Source organism: Alternaria burnsii, assembly GCF_013036055.1.
Source record: "Alternaria burnsii strain CBS107.38 chromosome Unknown 750, whole genome shotgun sequence".
NCBI classification, from domain to species: Eukaryota; Fungi; Ascomycota; class Dothideomycetes; order Pleosporales; family Pleosporaceae; genus Alternaria; species Alternaria burnsii.
Window position 1 is genome coordinate 1,481,733 of NW_024066108.1, and position 12,894 is coordinate 1,494,626.

Sequence of the window (12,894 nt, forward strand, 5' to 3'; positions counted from 1 at the left end):
CGTCTACATCGCGAGCGCGCCGAGTCGCGTTTCGGTGGCGCAAGTGACACTGCAGGTGGATCCGGAGCGTCGTGGCCAATAGAGCGTATTGCATAAAGTGGCTAGGAGGGTTAAAACCAGTTTTCCGTCATAGTTTCGGGATATGATCCTGGCCTGAGTGGAGAAGACGGACGCGATTGTGGGAGGCGGCCCCTAAGTGCGTGATGGACACGCTAAAGTACGAGGGAGACTGGGGACGCGTTTGAGTGCTGGTCTAATAGCTTCGTGGCCCAGCTGCACATCCATCTCTCTTACTCTTCTTCTCCAGGTTTGACTCTGTGTGTTCAGGTTCTCTGTCGTTGACCCAGACATTCTCTACTCATTGTGAGAGACGAAGAGACCGTCGTTGTTGTTCTTGTTGTTTTGGTCTGGCCGTCTTGAACGACCTAGTCGCGAAAGAGAATACGATAACCAAACCACCCCACCTTTCGCACCTTCCGTCCCAACGACAATCACCTTCAACACCACTACCGCGAGTCCTCAGTCGCATCAATTACGTTTTCGGGCCGATATATCTACTTGTACATCATATCAATCGCTATCGCGACATTTTCGACAGTCTTTACCATGGCCACCTCTACGCGCCAGCCCTTCGGCGAGATCGGCTCGTCACGGCTACAGGTACTCCAGAGCGCGAAGAACAGGCAAAATGGTAAGGCGCTCCAATTCACGTGCCATTGCTTTCACTAAACGCGTATGCGACAGCCATCTCGCCAAATTTCACGTCGCCGCAGGGTCTGAAGTCAATTCCCACGCCATCGACGGGTAAGCGCCAACGCGCACCCGAGATCTACGAAGATGCCGACTCCGAGAACGTGGACCCTTCCGTCTTCAGCAGCCCGTCCAAGAAGTCGAGGACGGCCAACAACAGCATCGACGCGGGATACATCAAGCCCGCCAGCTTCTCCATCTTCACTTCGCCCGTCAAGCCCAGCAGTGCCAGTCTCAATGCCACGCCTTCCGTCCCGTCTGTGCGCAAGGCTCTCTCGTCACCCAGCACCGCCAAGTCAACGCCCATCACCAACAGCCGCGGCTCACCCAAGAACAAGCGTCTCCATGCCATTTCCAAGCGTCGCGCATCCAGCTCGCCCTTCCGACGTGTCGACCCACCCTCCTTCAACCTGAGCAGCCCCAGCCTACCCTTCTCTATTGACGCAGCCCTCAGCGGCTCAATCTCCACCTACACACCCAAGGCCCCCACTGTAGCCGCCACTCCCGCCTCAGCACCAGCCGCCCAGTCAGCCCCTATCCTCGATGACAACATGCCCAAGAGCTGGTTTTTCGACATCCACGAGGACACGCCCGAGCAAGAAGCCGCAAACCTCATGGAACATTCGGCATCCGTCCTAGACATCTCATCCGACGACGACGCAGCAACCAAGTTCCGCAATGAGGACCGCGGCAAGGAGAACGTCCCGCCTCCAGACTTCCTCGCTGCTGCAAATGCCCGCAAGCGCAACCATGCTTCTTCCTTGGACGACGGCTATGAGACTGATATCCTGGTCCAAGTACCTGCTAAACATCCTCGTCGCTCGCGCAAGGTTGTCCAGGATGCTATGGATGAGGATAGGAAGCCGCTGGGTGATCTTGCACCGAGCGAGTTCTACGCTGAGGGCTGTGACGCCACAAGTTACGTTACCGTTGACGCGGGAATTGAGAAGCCGTCAGGGTTGTCCAAGGAGTTTGATGCTAACAGTGTGACACCAGAGAAGAAGAAGAAGCACGTCGTTGTTGATGAGGTACCCGCTGCAGTTGAGGAAGAGTCAATGACACCATCAGTATCTGAGGGCATCGTTGCTGCACCTGCTGCTGTTGACGTACCTGCCGTTGAGGCCGCTACTAAGACCACATCACAGTCATGTGAGGTACCTGTTGCAGCGTCATGAACCATGTTCCTTGCTTCTGCTTTATTCTTCTTCTCTTTCTGTCTACTTTGGACTACCCAATTGGCGTTTGAATTACCTCAAGGCGTTTCTATTAGCTTGTCACGATCATGTCCACGCTTGGTTACGTGTATACGATGGGATCAGGCGTTTTAGGTTTCTTGTCTATCCTTGTGATACCTTTACTGCAAGCATATAGCTGCTCACCTGTTACGCCTGAATAATACAAGAATTTATTTTCAACAGATATTCCTCTGCTGTGAACGCTGCTCTGATGATCGTGATGACTATACCGTGAGTTTCCCTTTGATCCGAGTGGCTTTGTCGTACTACGCAGTCTTGTCTATGGATTACCCTAGTTTCACTTCCGCGAGTGCGCGTCTGAAGTTCCTCTTCCTCCACGGCCGCCTCGGCCGCGCGGTACATACGAGCCATTCGCGTCGTGCTGACCACGACCACGCCTACGCGAAGGCGCAAAGTCACCTCGACCTTGAGCTGGCGGTACGAACTGTCCACGACCGCGCGAAGGAGCAAAGCCACCCTGATTATGGGCAGGCATAAACTGGCCACGACCGTACGAAGGCGCAAAGTCACCTCGGCCTTGACCAGGTACGAATTGCCCACCACGACCACGATGACCTCCGTTGAACGCACCCCTACCCCCACCTCTACCACGACTTCCATGCGTGTGCAGCGGCCAGAACTTCTCCCGCATATCTCTATCCACACCCGCACTTCTCTCCTCCATCGTGCGTAGGACAATCGGCCCGCTCTTTCCCTCTCTCACAAGCACCAGAGCGCGGTTCGGTCTCCGCTCCCGCTTCAACACATCCCTGAAGCGAACAAGCAGAGCGACGAGTTTTCTCAACGACTCCTGTTGTTTCGATTCCCATGTCTTCACTCTATCTGTCGCGTCTTCTTTCTTAACACGATTCACAGTCCCCATCCCTTTATCATAGGGTCCAGTGAAAAGTAAACTCGTGCGGCCGAACCAGAGCTGGTCTTGACATTGGACCAGACCCGCTCCTTCTGGGTTATACGCTTGCGTCTTGAGCTCTAGCATCTGGGAGGTGGGAATGATGTGGCCTTTTTGCAGGACGCGGATGGGGGCGTTGTATGTGAATTTTCCGCGTTCAGCAAGGCCTCCTTCGTTTGCTCCACGTACAGCTGCGGCTTCGGTTTGAGTAAGATCGTCCGGAATGAGGCCATCGTCGTAGGCATCTGCTTCGAAGCGACAGACGACGTTGAGGGGACCCATTGTGTAACGTATCGCACGGTAGTGACTTGTTGCATCTTCCATACCTTCGGTTGTCCGGGTGAAATCCTTCTCGAAATTGAAGCCGTAGCTCTTGCCGTCTGCATGTTTCCACCATCGTGATTCTCGGCGTACCTGAAAGGTGCGTGGACGAAGTTAATTTATGTCTCACAACCAGTTTGTACAGTGACTTTCTTACAATGACAAGCGTGTTGAAGACAAGGTAGATATTGAGCCGGAAAGGCCCGTTTGATTTGCCTTGGGCGAATTCTAGTAAGATACGGAGATTGTTTCGGTCTGCGAGGACATCGACGTCATGGAAATTGGTGTTTGGTGCCATGAGGTTCAGCGCATGGAACATTGGCAAGTATGGGTTCCTCGGCTGACGAGCGTAGTTGTAATCACTATATGTGAAGCCACTATCCGGTTTGAGTGTGTGTGGTAGAGGTGGTTGTTGCCACTTTGCTGGCTCACCCGGCACTAGATATACGTGAGTTTCTACGCAGTCAAGGTCTCGACGAATATTTGCCTGATGGCAGGTCGAAATCTACTTACCAAAGATGGTATTCGTGCCATCGTCAGAAGCTTGCCAGTTGTAACAACATAATAGTTCCGGATCTCGATCCCATACTACCTGTTCCGCTACCGGTATGAGTTCATCCTTGTCGATGGTCTCTAGGATCTCACCCGCGTCTTTTGCAATACTTTGGTCGAAGCGCTCTTTTTTCTTCTGCTGTTTCTTAGCTCTGACTGGATCGACCACAACTTCTTCTGTAAGCTTGATATCGGCTTCTTCTTCTTCTTCTTCTTCTTCTTCTTCTTCTTCATCCAAATCGGAATCCTCGTCCTCTTCGGGTGCGATGACGGGTTCTGTGTTGCTGTCGTCCTGCAGCTGCTGCCAGCTCGATCCTCCCAAGGCGAGAGCAATCTTGGACTCGAAAGACATGGTTGCTGAGCTCATGTTTGGTGCTACAGGATTATCCACAGGATTTGGCTTGATGGTATGTTGTTTTTTGAGGGTTATGAGGGGATTTTGATCCTGTTACGTCTGACCTGTGTCCTGTTCTTCCCCGCTTCCGTCCGTCACAGGGACCAGGGATGGAATTTTTCTCGCTGAAGGCTTCAATGAATAGTGAGTGAAGGGTCGAATTTAGGTTGCTTGACCAACGAACCGTGCATGCGGTCGTTCGGTAGTGCTCTTAGGAATCGTACTATTGAGAAAAATATGCGATGCGTAAAGTAACTCAAAACGAGAGATTCATACGCGGCCCCCAAAGTGAGTGTAGTGATAGATTGGGTTTGTTCTGCGGGTATCTAGATGTTGCGGATCAGGGGGATTATAATCGCACACGCAGCCAGCGTGCCGTACATAAACACAGACAGTATGTTTCAGATGTATGTGTATCGAACTGAGTTTAGGTCGCTGACAGACATGAAAGATGTAGTGTACAAAACGAGATTCTGGATTGCGCAGGAAGACGATACAGAACTCAGTTAGCGTTTCGCATAACAACATGTCGCGTATGATCCGCCCGCCGTACCGACCCCTACCGCGGCATGAGTCAAATGCACATGACAATATCGACAAGCTTATAAGAATCTCAGAGACCAGATATAGCATTGTTTCACTCCATTGTTCTAAACGTACATGTCCATATACTTTCAAACTATAGATATATGATCACAACTTCCATCCACGTTTCTTCGCAAGCGCCGTCTCCTGCCTGACCGCCAAATCCGCAATGATCTCCTCACTTCCACCACCAACAACCTGTGACAAATTAGCATAGGGTCGTAATATTCTGAGGAATCAAGCATACCATCATCCTCAAATCGCGACTGATTTGTTCAACGATAGCACCAGGCCCACCCTTCTGATATCCAGCGCCACCAAATATCTGCTGAGCCTCTCGATTCGCCATCTCAAGTATACGGCCACCATGTACCTTGCTCAAGGCGATTTGGCCCGCGATCTCAGGATCTTGCCAGCCGAGAGGCGATTGTTGGATGTGGTAAGCGAGTTGCTCTAGCCATGCCCAGTGGCTCTCTACATATCGACCGATCGTAGCTAATTTGTGCGCAATGATCTGATTCGAGATGAGGGGCTTGCCAAAAGTGTGTCGCTTGTGTGCGTAGTGGAATGATTCGCTCAGACAGGTTCGCGCTTTCCTGTTGCATCCTATACTCATGATGAAGCGTTCCTTATTGAAGTTTGTCATGACGATGCGAAAACCCTCATTCTCTTTACCGACAAGATTACTGACGGGAACGCGGACATCGTCGATTTCTACGAAGCTTGCGCCTCCGCCTTTCTGGCCGGAATTGGGTATGCGACGGTGCGTAAGACCGGGTGAGTTGGTGGGAACGACTAGTACAGAGATGCCACTGGCGCCTGGTCCACCAGTACGAACGGCGGTCGTCATATGTGTAGCCCATGGCATACCAGTGATCCATTTCTTGTATCCATTCACAATGTAGAACTGTCCGTCTTCGGTCTTTGTTGCAGTGGTTTGGAGGTTCGCGACATCGGACTGCACAGCAATATTAGCATTCTTCTTTCTAGTTCCCAGGAGAAGCATACATACCCCACCACCTGGCTCAGTGATGCCCAGGCAGAAACTTGTCTCCCAGGTAAATAACCCCGGCAACCACTTCTTCTTCTGCTCCTCGGTTCCATGATGCACGATCGGTGGAACGCCAATCACACTTCCACCCCCCAATGCGGTGCCCACGCCCCCCTCTATCCTACTATTCTCATCCGTCATGACCATCAAGTGGAACAAGTCCAAATCGCCAACCGGTATACCCGCTGGCCCCGGTATATTGCGTGGGCGATATGGTTCCGGCACATCAGCAAAGGCGAAGCCAGTCTGCGCCCACTTTAGTCGTTCCTGCGCGGGCGCTTCGCCAGCCTCTTCCCATTCCAACATATATGGCTTTATGTTCGTATCGATGTATGCGCGGCACGCATTGCGGAGTTTTTTGTGCGAATCATTGTAATAGGGAGACGCAAGGGAAGAGTACCATGAAGGTTCGCTCCATGGTGCCAAGTTGCCGAAGGTCTCTTTCTTTTGAGGTTGCATCACGGAGGGAAGAGGTGTCGTGGACTGGGGCTTTGGGTTCGCCATCGCGCTCGTTTCGTGTTGTTGCGTGACATGTTCGCAGGAACGAGGAGTCTATGTAAAGACCGCCGGATCCTACTATGGAGGAGTCGAGATGCCGCGGCTGAACGATGGTGATCATGTTGACTCGCGTGCTAAAATGCGGGGTTGCGTTGCTGATTCGCGCACCCCTGGGGGGTTAGCCCTACCATTACTTAGATGAAGAGAACATACCGTGCAAGTGTACAAAGATTTTATGTTCAACGCACCCTAGGGATTGTGAGTGAAAACAAATGAGATAGCGTCACGATAGGAAAGGATGGATTAATTGTGATGTGAAACCTGCGAAGCTTTATTGATGTCTCGATGCTATTTACACGGACACAAGACTTCCGGCAAGACGTCGTCCATTATTATATTCCTCCACTCGTATCTTCCTTCCGGAGTGACACGTTTACCTGACGCAGTAGCCACCGTCGATGAGGAGATCGGAACCAGTGCAGTAGGATGAGGCATCCGATGCGAAGTAGACGTAGGCACCCTTGAGCTCAGTAGCCTTGGCGTCACGACCCATGGGGATCATGGAGTGCCACAGCTTCTGGATGTCCTGTGGAACGAAGTCGGAGAGACCAGTATCGATGTATCCAGGGGAGATGGAGTTGACACGGGCAAAGTCCCTCCACTCGTTGGCGAGTGACTTGGCGAGGTGAATGCAGCCAGCCTTAGCAACGTTGTAGGAGGCCTGCTCCTGGGGGAAGTTGGCAATGTGGCCGGACATGGAGGAGGTGATGACGAGAGAGCCAGTCTTGCGCTCGCGGAAGTGGAGACCGACGGCACGGGCGCAGTTGAAGGTACCGGTCAAGTCGGTCTGGATGACCTCATTCCACTGCTCAACGGTAGCGTCGAGGATACCGTTGTCGGCAGTCTTTCCGGCGTTGGCGATGAAGACATCGACCTTGCCGAAGTCCTTGATGACGTCCTGGACGAGCTTCTCGCACTGAGCGTACTCATTGACCTGGCACTTGTAGGCCTTGACCTTGACACCGTACTTCTCGCTCATCTCCTTTGCGTTCTTCTCGGCACCCTCGGCGCGAGAGTTGTAGGTGATGGCGAGGTCGGCACCGTACTCAGCGCATCCTCGGGCAGCCTCTGTGCCAATACCGGTGGGACCGGAGGCACCGGTGACGATGACGACCTTGCCCTTAAGGCTGAAGAGGTCCTTGAGCTCGGTAGCTTGGGGAACGGTGATGGGCATTGCGGCGATTAGGTGGGTTTGTGAAGAGTAAAGAAGTTTGGGGTATATAAAATGGGAATTGAGTTGAAGTGTGATGTGATATGAAGATGAAAGCTGATTTGGAGGGGCACGGAGGGGTTCAAGTACTCTTTGGCAGCTGAAAAGACTTGATGGACAACTTCACGCATTAGTGGTTAGTGAGGGGCGCTGGGTCGACAGTGACGTGTGGCTCGTTCTAGGAGCCATCGGACGTCATGTCTCTGAGTTTGATTCGCCAATGGGGTTAGAAGGTGGACAGTCTGGCTCTAACATTCCACTGAGATCCTAGCGACAGACGGGGGTTGAGGTGGGTTGCTGTGACGTTCCTGCCCCTCTGTTAGCTTGCCTTACGGGAGCTTGGGCCATCTTTTCGAATGCTCCGGCGCGTGAACGCATCGCATCGCATCACTTTGCTTTTTTTCCCACGCGTTATTATCGTTCCCGTCGACTCCGTACTTGTCTTTCAATCACACGACATAATCGCCTTACGCGCATTGCCATCGGGGGTCTGGTTGAGTGTGCTCGAGCTGTCGCACGTTCTCAAAGTGGAACCCCATGATTGATACACGACATGCGTTGTCAGCGATTACGGCTTTGACAAAGATATTTGGCCGTGACAACCCTCGTATCTAGGCTGTTCATGCAGTCTGAAGCTGCCACGCTGCTAGCCCCGCCTCTTGTGCCATGTCGAAAGCCGATGCGTGTACAATCGGACCAGGCTCAGTTAGTCGAGCCGTACTGCCAACCCGGCTGAGGGAACAGTAATCGTTACTCAGCTCTTTCTTGCCTTGGTCTTCAATCCCGATCAGAGTGAATGAATCAGCTGCGTATTCGATCATGATTGAAGTCTCTGACAGACCCTGCATGTACAGTAGCTGCAGGCGAACATGGTAGCAGCTCCGAGAATCTCTGCGCATATCGAAACGTATCAAGCGGATCCGATCTGTCGAGCAAACCTTGGAATAGCCGGCCTAGAGCGCGTGTGATGCGGCAAAGCCGAAGGAAAACCGCGCATCCATGAAAAACTCCACGCGGGTGGAAGCTGCCTCTCAGCCATCGGTGATCTATCCACGGAGATACAATGGGGCTTTATTGACAATACATATGACGTTGCCGGTATCCGCCGTGAGCTGATCTAATCTGTCATTCCCCCATCGGTCCCGGACATGGGCAGTAGGAATTTAGTTTCTCCGATACCGCATCGGCACGTGACACTAACCATCGGCCAAACCTTTCATTTCATCTCAATAGATATCTACAGTGTCGTATCTGGCTCGGCGCGCAGTATGTGATCCAATATCAATGTCGCAGCTGCGAACGTGAATGCGTGTAGAACCTACTAGCCAGATTAGCCAAGCACCTGCCACCGGGTCTGATGCAGCCCTCTGATTCGCAGCGCAATGGAGCTCTACACCATACTTTTGCTCCTGCTTCATCTGCCCCTGAAGCCCGATAGCTAACACGTAAACTCTCTCCAAATCTTCCCAGACATTCCTCACCACATACCCGTTAGAGACCCGTAAGCCCGCAACGATGGTACAGAACGCGCTCCTCCCGAAGCCGCTCCCCGCAGACTCCCTTGTCGTTGGCCAACTGGTCACAGAGCCACTACACCCAGAACGCGAATCTTTCTACCCCGATAAGGCACATGCAGAGGTGGACGATCTGAATGACTTCCATATCCAGCTCCGTTACAAAGACCTCTACTCGGTCGATGCCGAAGGCCGATTCACAACCAACTATGGCGCGAGGTTCGATTTGGGAAAGATATACAGACAGCCTAATCTGCTTACTGTCAAGGCCGAGCAGATGATACAGCGGACCACGCAGTCATCATCAAGGGCCTTCCAAGCTGTGTGCAGCGACCCCGAAGCACGCATCTGGATGGCCGAGCAGATCAGGGCGGGCAAGCCCCTCTACATCGTCCTTGGCCTGACCGAGCTCAAGAACGCAACTTTCAAGCGCGCCAAACTGCGTGATGCAGGTGCCTCGAACCGTATCAATGAAACGCCCATCGAAAGGGACGCCAAAGTTCCTGGGTCCTTACGTGGCAGGTCCGAAGGCAGTTTGGGTGACATCGGCACCGAGCCATCTATATCAGGCGTGTTTGGCATGGATGTGCGACACGTTGCAGCGAGGATCACAACGCCTGTGGAGCCACATAGGCTGGAAGACATTGGATACAGGTGGTACTACTATGACGTACCGGATTCTCAGGACAAGGAACAGCTGATGGTGGGACTGGGCGAGCAGTTGAAGGCGAACGAACTTCGTTTGATGCTCGACCTCACAGAGGACGACGTTCAGGGCAATCTCGACGCCATCAGCAAGCTCAGTCTCGATGCGTTGAGCGCTACAGCGAGCCCAATGCTTAAGCCTAGTACGCCGATGCTGAGAGGACGCTCGCCTTCTCCTCATCCTACCATGCTCCGCTCTTAGTATCGCATCCTTTCTGACGGTTATATGTTCCGAGTTACGAATAACGGTCGACATGTTTCGAAGCATCGATTTGAGTCATGGATACGTATGATAGACTAATCTTGAGCGTTTTGGGCATATGTGTATGATTCTTACGGCCTGACATCTCTCTACTCTTTTCCTTGCATAGTTATACATTTGCTTTCCTCCTTTGACCTCATCTCATCTGTAACTCTCATGTCACCTCACCGAGGCTCAAAATCTACAAGCTTTTTTTCCAATGAAACATAGTATCAATGTTATTTTGTAACGACAGGAGCTTTTTAGTGACTGTGTGATGAGCTTACATTTCCATCTGAATCAGCAAGGGAAGGCGTAGTGCAAAAGCGCTCTATTAATACCTATACAGCAGTCACAAAGCACACTACCAAACTTGTCAGCTTGCTTCTCTCTTTTTTTAGTCTATCTCTGACTCAGCAAGACTCAGTTGTTGCGCCTCCGCTGCTGACCGCGCGCACTACGCAATAACCCTCTCACGCGATCCATGCCGCGTTCTCGACGATTGCGAGTACCATGACCAGAAAAAGCACCAGTTGGTCCATCTGACTGCGCCGCTACATCTTCCCATACGCCATTTCTAAGCCAAACAGCTCGGCAGAGAGGACATGTCTTATCCCTATTCCACTGTCGACTTAAAAACTCTTTGAGACAATTTTGGCCGATCATGTGTTCACAGCCTACGATTCCCTTGATCTTGACGCAGTCGTGAGCGGTAGCGTCCTCCATACAGATGGGACAATCTGTGTTGGTTGTGTTGGTTGTATTGGCGGCAGTGAGGGGTTCGGTGTGCTGTGCGATGAAATGGTTGATACGCCGTTCGCTCCTCTCTGTGGGCACACTGTCTTCTGATACGGGGTTGGGATCAAACTCCTCAGGGAAATAGCTATACAGTACAGATCCTAGGTCGTACATGTCTTCCTCTGGCTCAGTTGGAAGATGATCGAAAGGGAGATAGTCACCTGGCTGAAAGCCTTGGTGCGGTATGCGCTCGATGTGGCTTTGGAAGAGGATGCCGCTCCTCGACGAATGACGGGCTGGTTCAAAGCTGTGTAGCATGAACTCAGGACGAGTAGCGGAACGATCTCTAGAAAAGATGGGGTGGCTGAAGGCGTCCTCTAATTCGCTGATGTGAAGTCCGCTGATATCAGGAATATGGTTTTGCCCATCCTGATTGAAGGGAAACCGTGAACCGACAGAGTTGCACCTATGGCTTTCGTGACTCTGTCGCAAGCCGCCAAGCCTGCGGTCAAGGTTCGACATTGCTTCCTCAAGTGCGTTCATAGAGTCACGTATGTGATTGCCGTAGTCTGGGATAGGGAAATCGTCGTCGTAGCGGGAAACGTTGAGGGTAGACCAGGGAGTAACAGCAGCATTTCTGAATGGCTGATTTCGATGATTATGGGAGTGTCTAGCTTGAGGTCTGCCGCCTCGAGAGGCTCGGTGGGTGGTGTAGCTACCACCAAAATGATGTCCACGTCCACAGGATCTGGGAGGAGTGCGGCCACGGGAGCCTGTTTTGATACGTGAATGACTGAACATTTGAACGTTTTCTGCAGCCTGTATGAACCTGAAGAGTGAAAATCGTTGTTTGTTCGACGATCTGTAGTTGAGACCGTGTTTTAGTGGACCACGAATGAGAAGTGCAAAAGGATGTAATTTATATGAGCATGGACGCTTGCGTGAAAGAGTACCTGGGAGGTAAGACTGATGCAGATCGGGATGAAACTTTGGCTGGGACGATGTTGTTGCAGTTGTTGTGAACTGTCCACGTCCATAGGTCTTCAGGACTAAGTGAATGTTACTAAGGACTATCCGCCATAGGTTCGGCATGTCATCATATCGGGAACGTAGATGTGAACAGTATCTGGAGCTCCGGAAATAACACAGAAGTCTCACAATGGGTATGCATTATGTCTCTCTTATTTCTTCCCTTTCTTCTTTGTGTCACCCTCTTTACCCTCTTTCGTAAAGCCGCCTAGCACCAAGGCCTCTCTTGCCGCGGTGTTGATGATGCGAAAGCGGTCGGGACCCAAAAGTATGCCGCCATACCACCTTGTGACAATAACCATAACGTTCCAAACGTCCATTAGTTGCATCAGGTGCAACATGCGAGATCCGGCGGCAGTCTCGCCATCATCGTCGCAGTCTTGATAGCTTGTATCGTTTGGGCCTTTGATCCGCCAGGCAGTCATGTTATGAGTCGCGCGAGCAGCCTTCTTGTCTGTCGCTAAGAGATGCGCAACATACTGTCTGGCTTGAGCAGGCGATGATACTGGTGCTACGCGGGCTAAGAAGACTGATTTCTTCTCGGTAAGTGCAGGTGCTACGATCCATGGTGGTTCCGGTCCTAAATCGACGGTTGGATCAGGTATCGTGTGGGAAGCATCCTCAACTTCGACGTAATGGTCCTCATGTTGATCGTGTAGTTGGATATCTCCTTGTTGTTCCCCTTGCTCCAAGGCTTCTTTTGCTTCTTCGAGTAGGTCGTAGATACATGCTTCGCCCGGTTGGTAGACCTTTGCCAGAACTTCTCTTACAACATCGACAGCACGACTACCCATGCCCTTGGGTACATCCTGGCCCACGCTCTGTGTGCCTAGCACGGATGGTGGTGCGTCCGGATAGTCTGCAGGAAATTCTATGCGAAGTGTTATCGATGGCAACGAAGGCAGTCGCAGGCTATATAATCTTGCGTCTTCATCTAGGGCCGATAGGGTTCCTTCGTCAAAGATAGCGTTGAGCGAGGTGACTTCATCTTGGATGGCATCGTTTGCGGACATGGTTGTTCTTTCCTTGGCCGAATGGCGGGGTGGAACTAAGCGGAAGGCGCGCTAGCTTAGCGCCATTGGCGCTCGAAAACATCAA

The 12,894-nt window shown here is 51.9% G+C and overlaps 7 protein-coding genes across 7 annotated transcripts; 2 read left to right on the forward strand and 5 right to left on the reverse strand.

Annotated features, from left to right (window-relative positions):
- Nucleotides 1-606: 606 nt before the first annotated feature.
- On the forward strand, nt 607-1,925 carry GT037_001913 (uncharacterized protein; the record flags this gene model as incomplete). Its single annotated transcript, XM_038926960.1, has 2 exons — nt 607-691; nt 745-1,925. The coding sequence occupies 2 exons, from the start codon at nt 607-609 to the stop codon at nt 1,923-1,925; spliced, it is 1,266 nt and encodes a 421-aa protein (XP_038790252.1).
- Nucleotides 1,670-4,138, reverse strand: GT037_001914 (uncharacterized protein; the record flags this gene model as incomplete). Its single annotated transcript, XM_038926961.1, has 4 exons — nt 1,670-1,967; nt 2,351-3,312; nt 3,377-3,657; nt 3,733-4,138. 4 exons carry the CDS (start codon nt 4,136-4,138, stop codon nt 1,670-1,672), a joined length of 1,947 nt encoding a protein of 648 aa, XP_038790253.1.
- A 720-nt stretch (nt 4,139-4,858) lies between these two features.
- GT037_001915 (acyl-dehydrogenase nm domain-like protein) lies at nt 4,859-6,305 on the reverse strand (the record flags this gene model as incomplete). The annotated part of the gene is made up of 3 exons (XM_038926962.1): nt 4,859-4,948; nt 4,998-5,708; nt 5,763-6,305. The coding sequence occupies 3 exons, from the start codon at nt 6,303-6,305 to the stop codon at nt 4,859-4,861; spliced, it is 1,344 nt and encodes a 447-aa protein (XP_038790254.1).
- A 427-nt stretch (nt 6,306-6,732) lies between these two features.
- On the reverse strand, nt 6,733-7,533 carry GT037_001916 (nadp-dependent mannitol dehydrogenase; the record flags this gene model as incomplete). Its single annotated transcript, XM_038926963.1, has 1 exon — nt 6,733-7,533. One exon carries the CDS (start codon nt 7,531-7,533, stop codon nt 6,733-6,735), a length of 801 nt encoding a protein of 266 aa, XP_038790255.1.
- Nucleotides 7,534-9,084: 1,551 nt separating this feature from the next.
- On the forward strand, nt 9,085-9,990 carry GT037_001917 (uncharacterized protein; the record flags this gene model as incomplete). The annotated part of the gene is made up of 1 exon (XM_038926964.1): nt 9,085-9,990. The coding sequence occupies one exon, from the start codon at nt 9,085-9,087 to the stop codon at nt 9,988-9,990; it is 906 nt and encodes a 301-aa protein (XP_038790256.1).
- Nucleotides 9,991-10,452: 462 nt separating this feature from the next.
- On the reverse strand, nt 10,453-11,310 carry GT037_001918 (uncharacterized protein; the record flags this gene model as incomplete). Its single annotated transcript, XM_038926965.1, has 1 exon — nt 10,453-11,310. The coding sequence occupies one exon, from the start codon at nt 11,308-11,310 to the stop codon at nt 10,453-10,455; it is 858 nt and encodes a 285-aa protein (XP_038790257.1).
- A 638-nt stretch (nt 11,311-11,948) lies between these two features.
- Nucleotides 11,949-12,809, reverse strand: GT037_001919 (upf0029-domain-containing protein; the record flags this gene model as incomplete). Its single annotated transcript, XM_038926966.1, has 1 exon — nt 11,949-12,809. The coding sequence occupies one exon, from the start codon at nt 12,807-12,809 to the stop codon at nt 11,949-11,951; it is 861 nt and encodes a 286-aa protein (XP_038790258.1).
- Nucleotides 12,810-12,894: the final 85 nt, after the last annotated feature.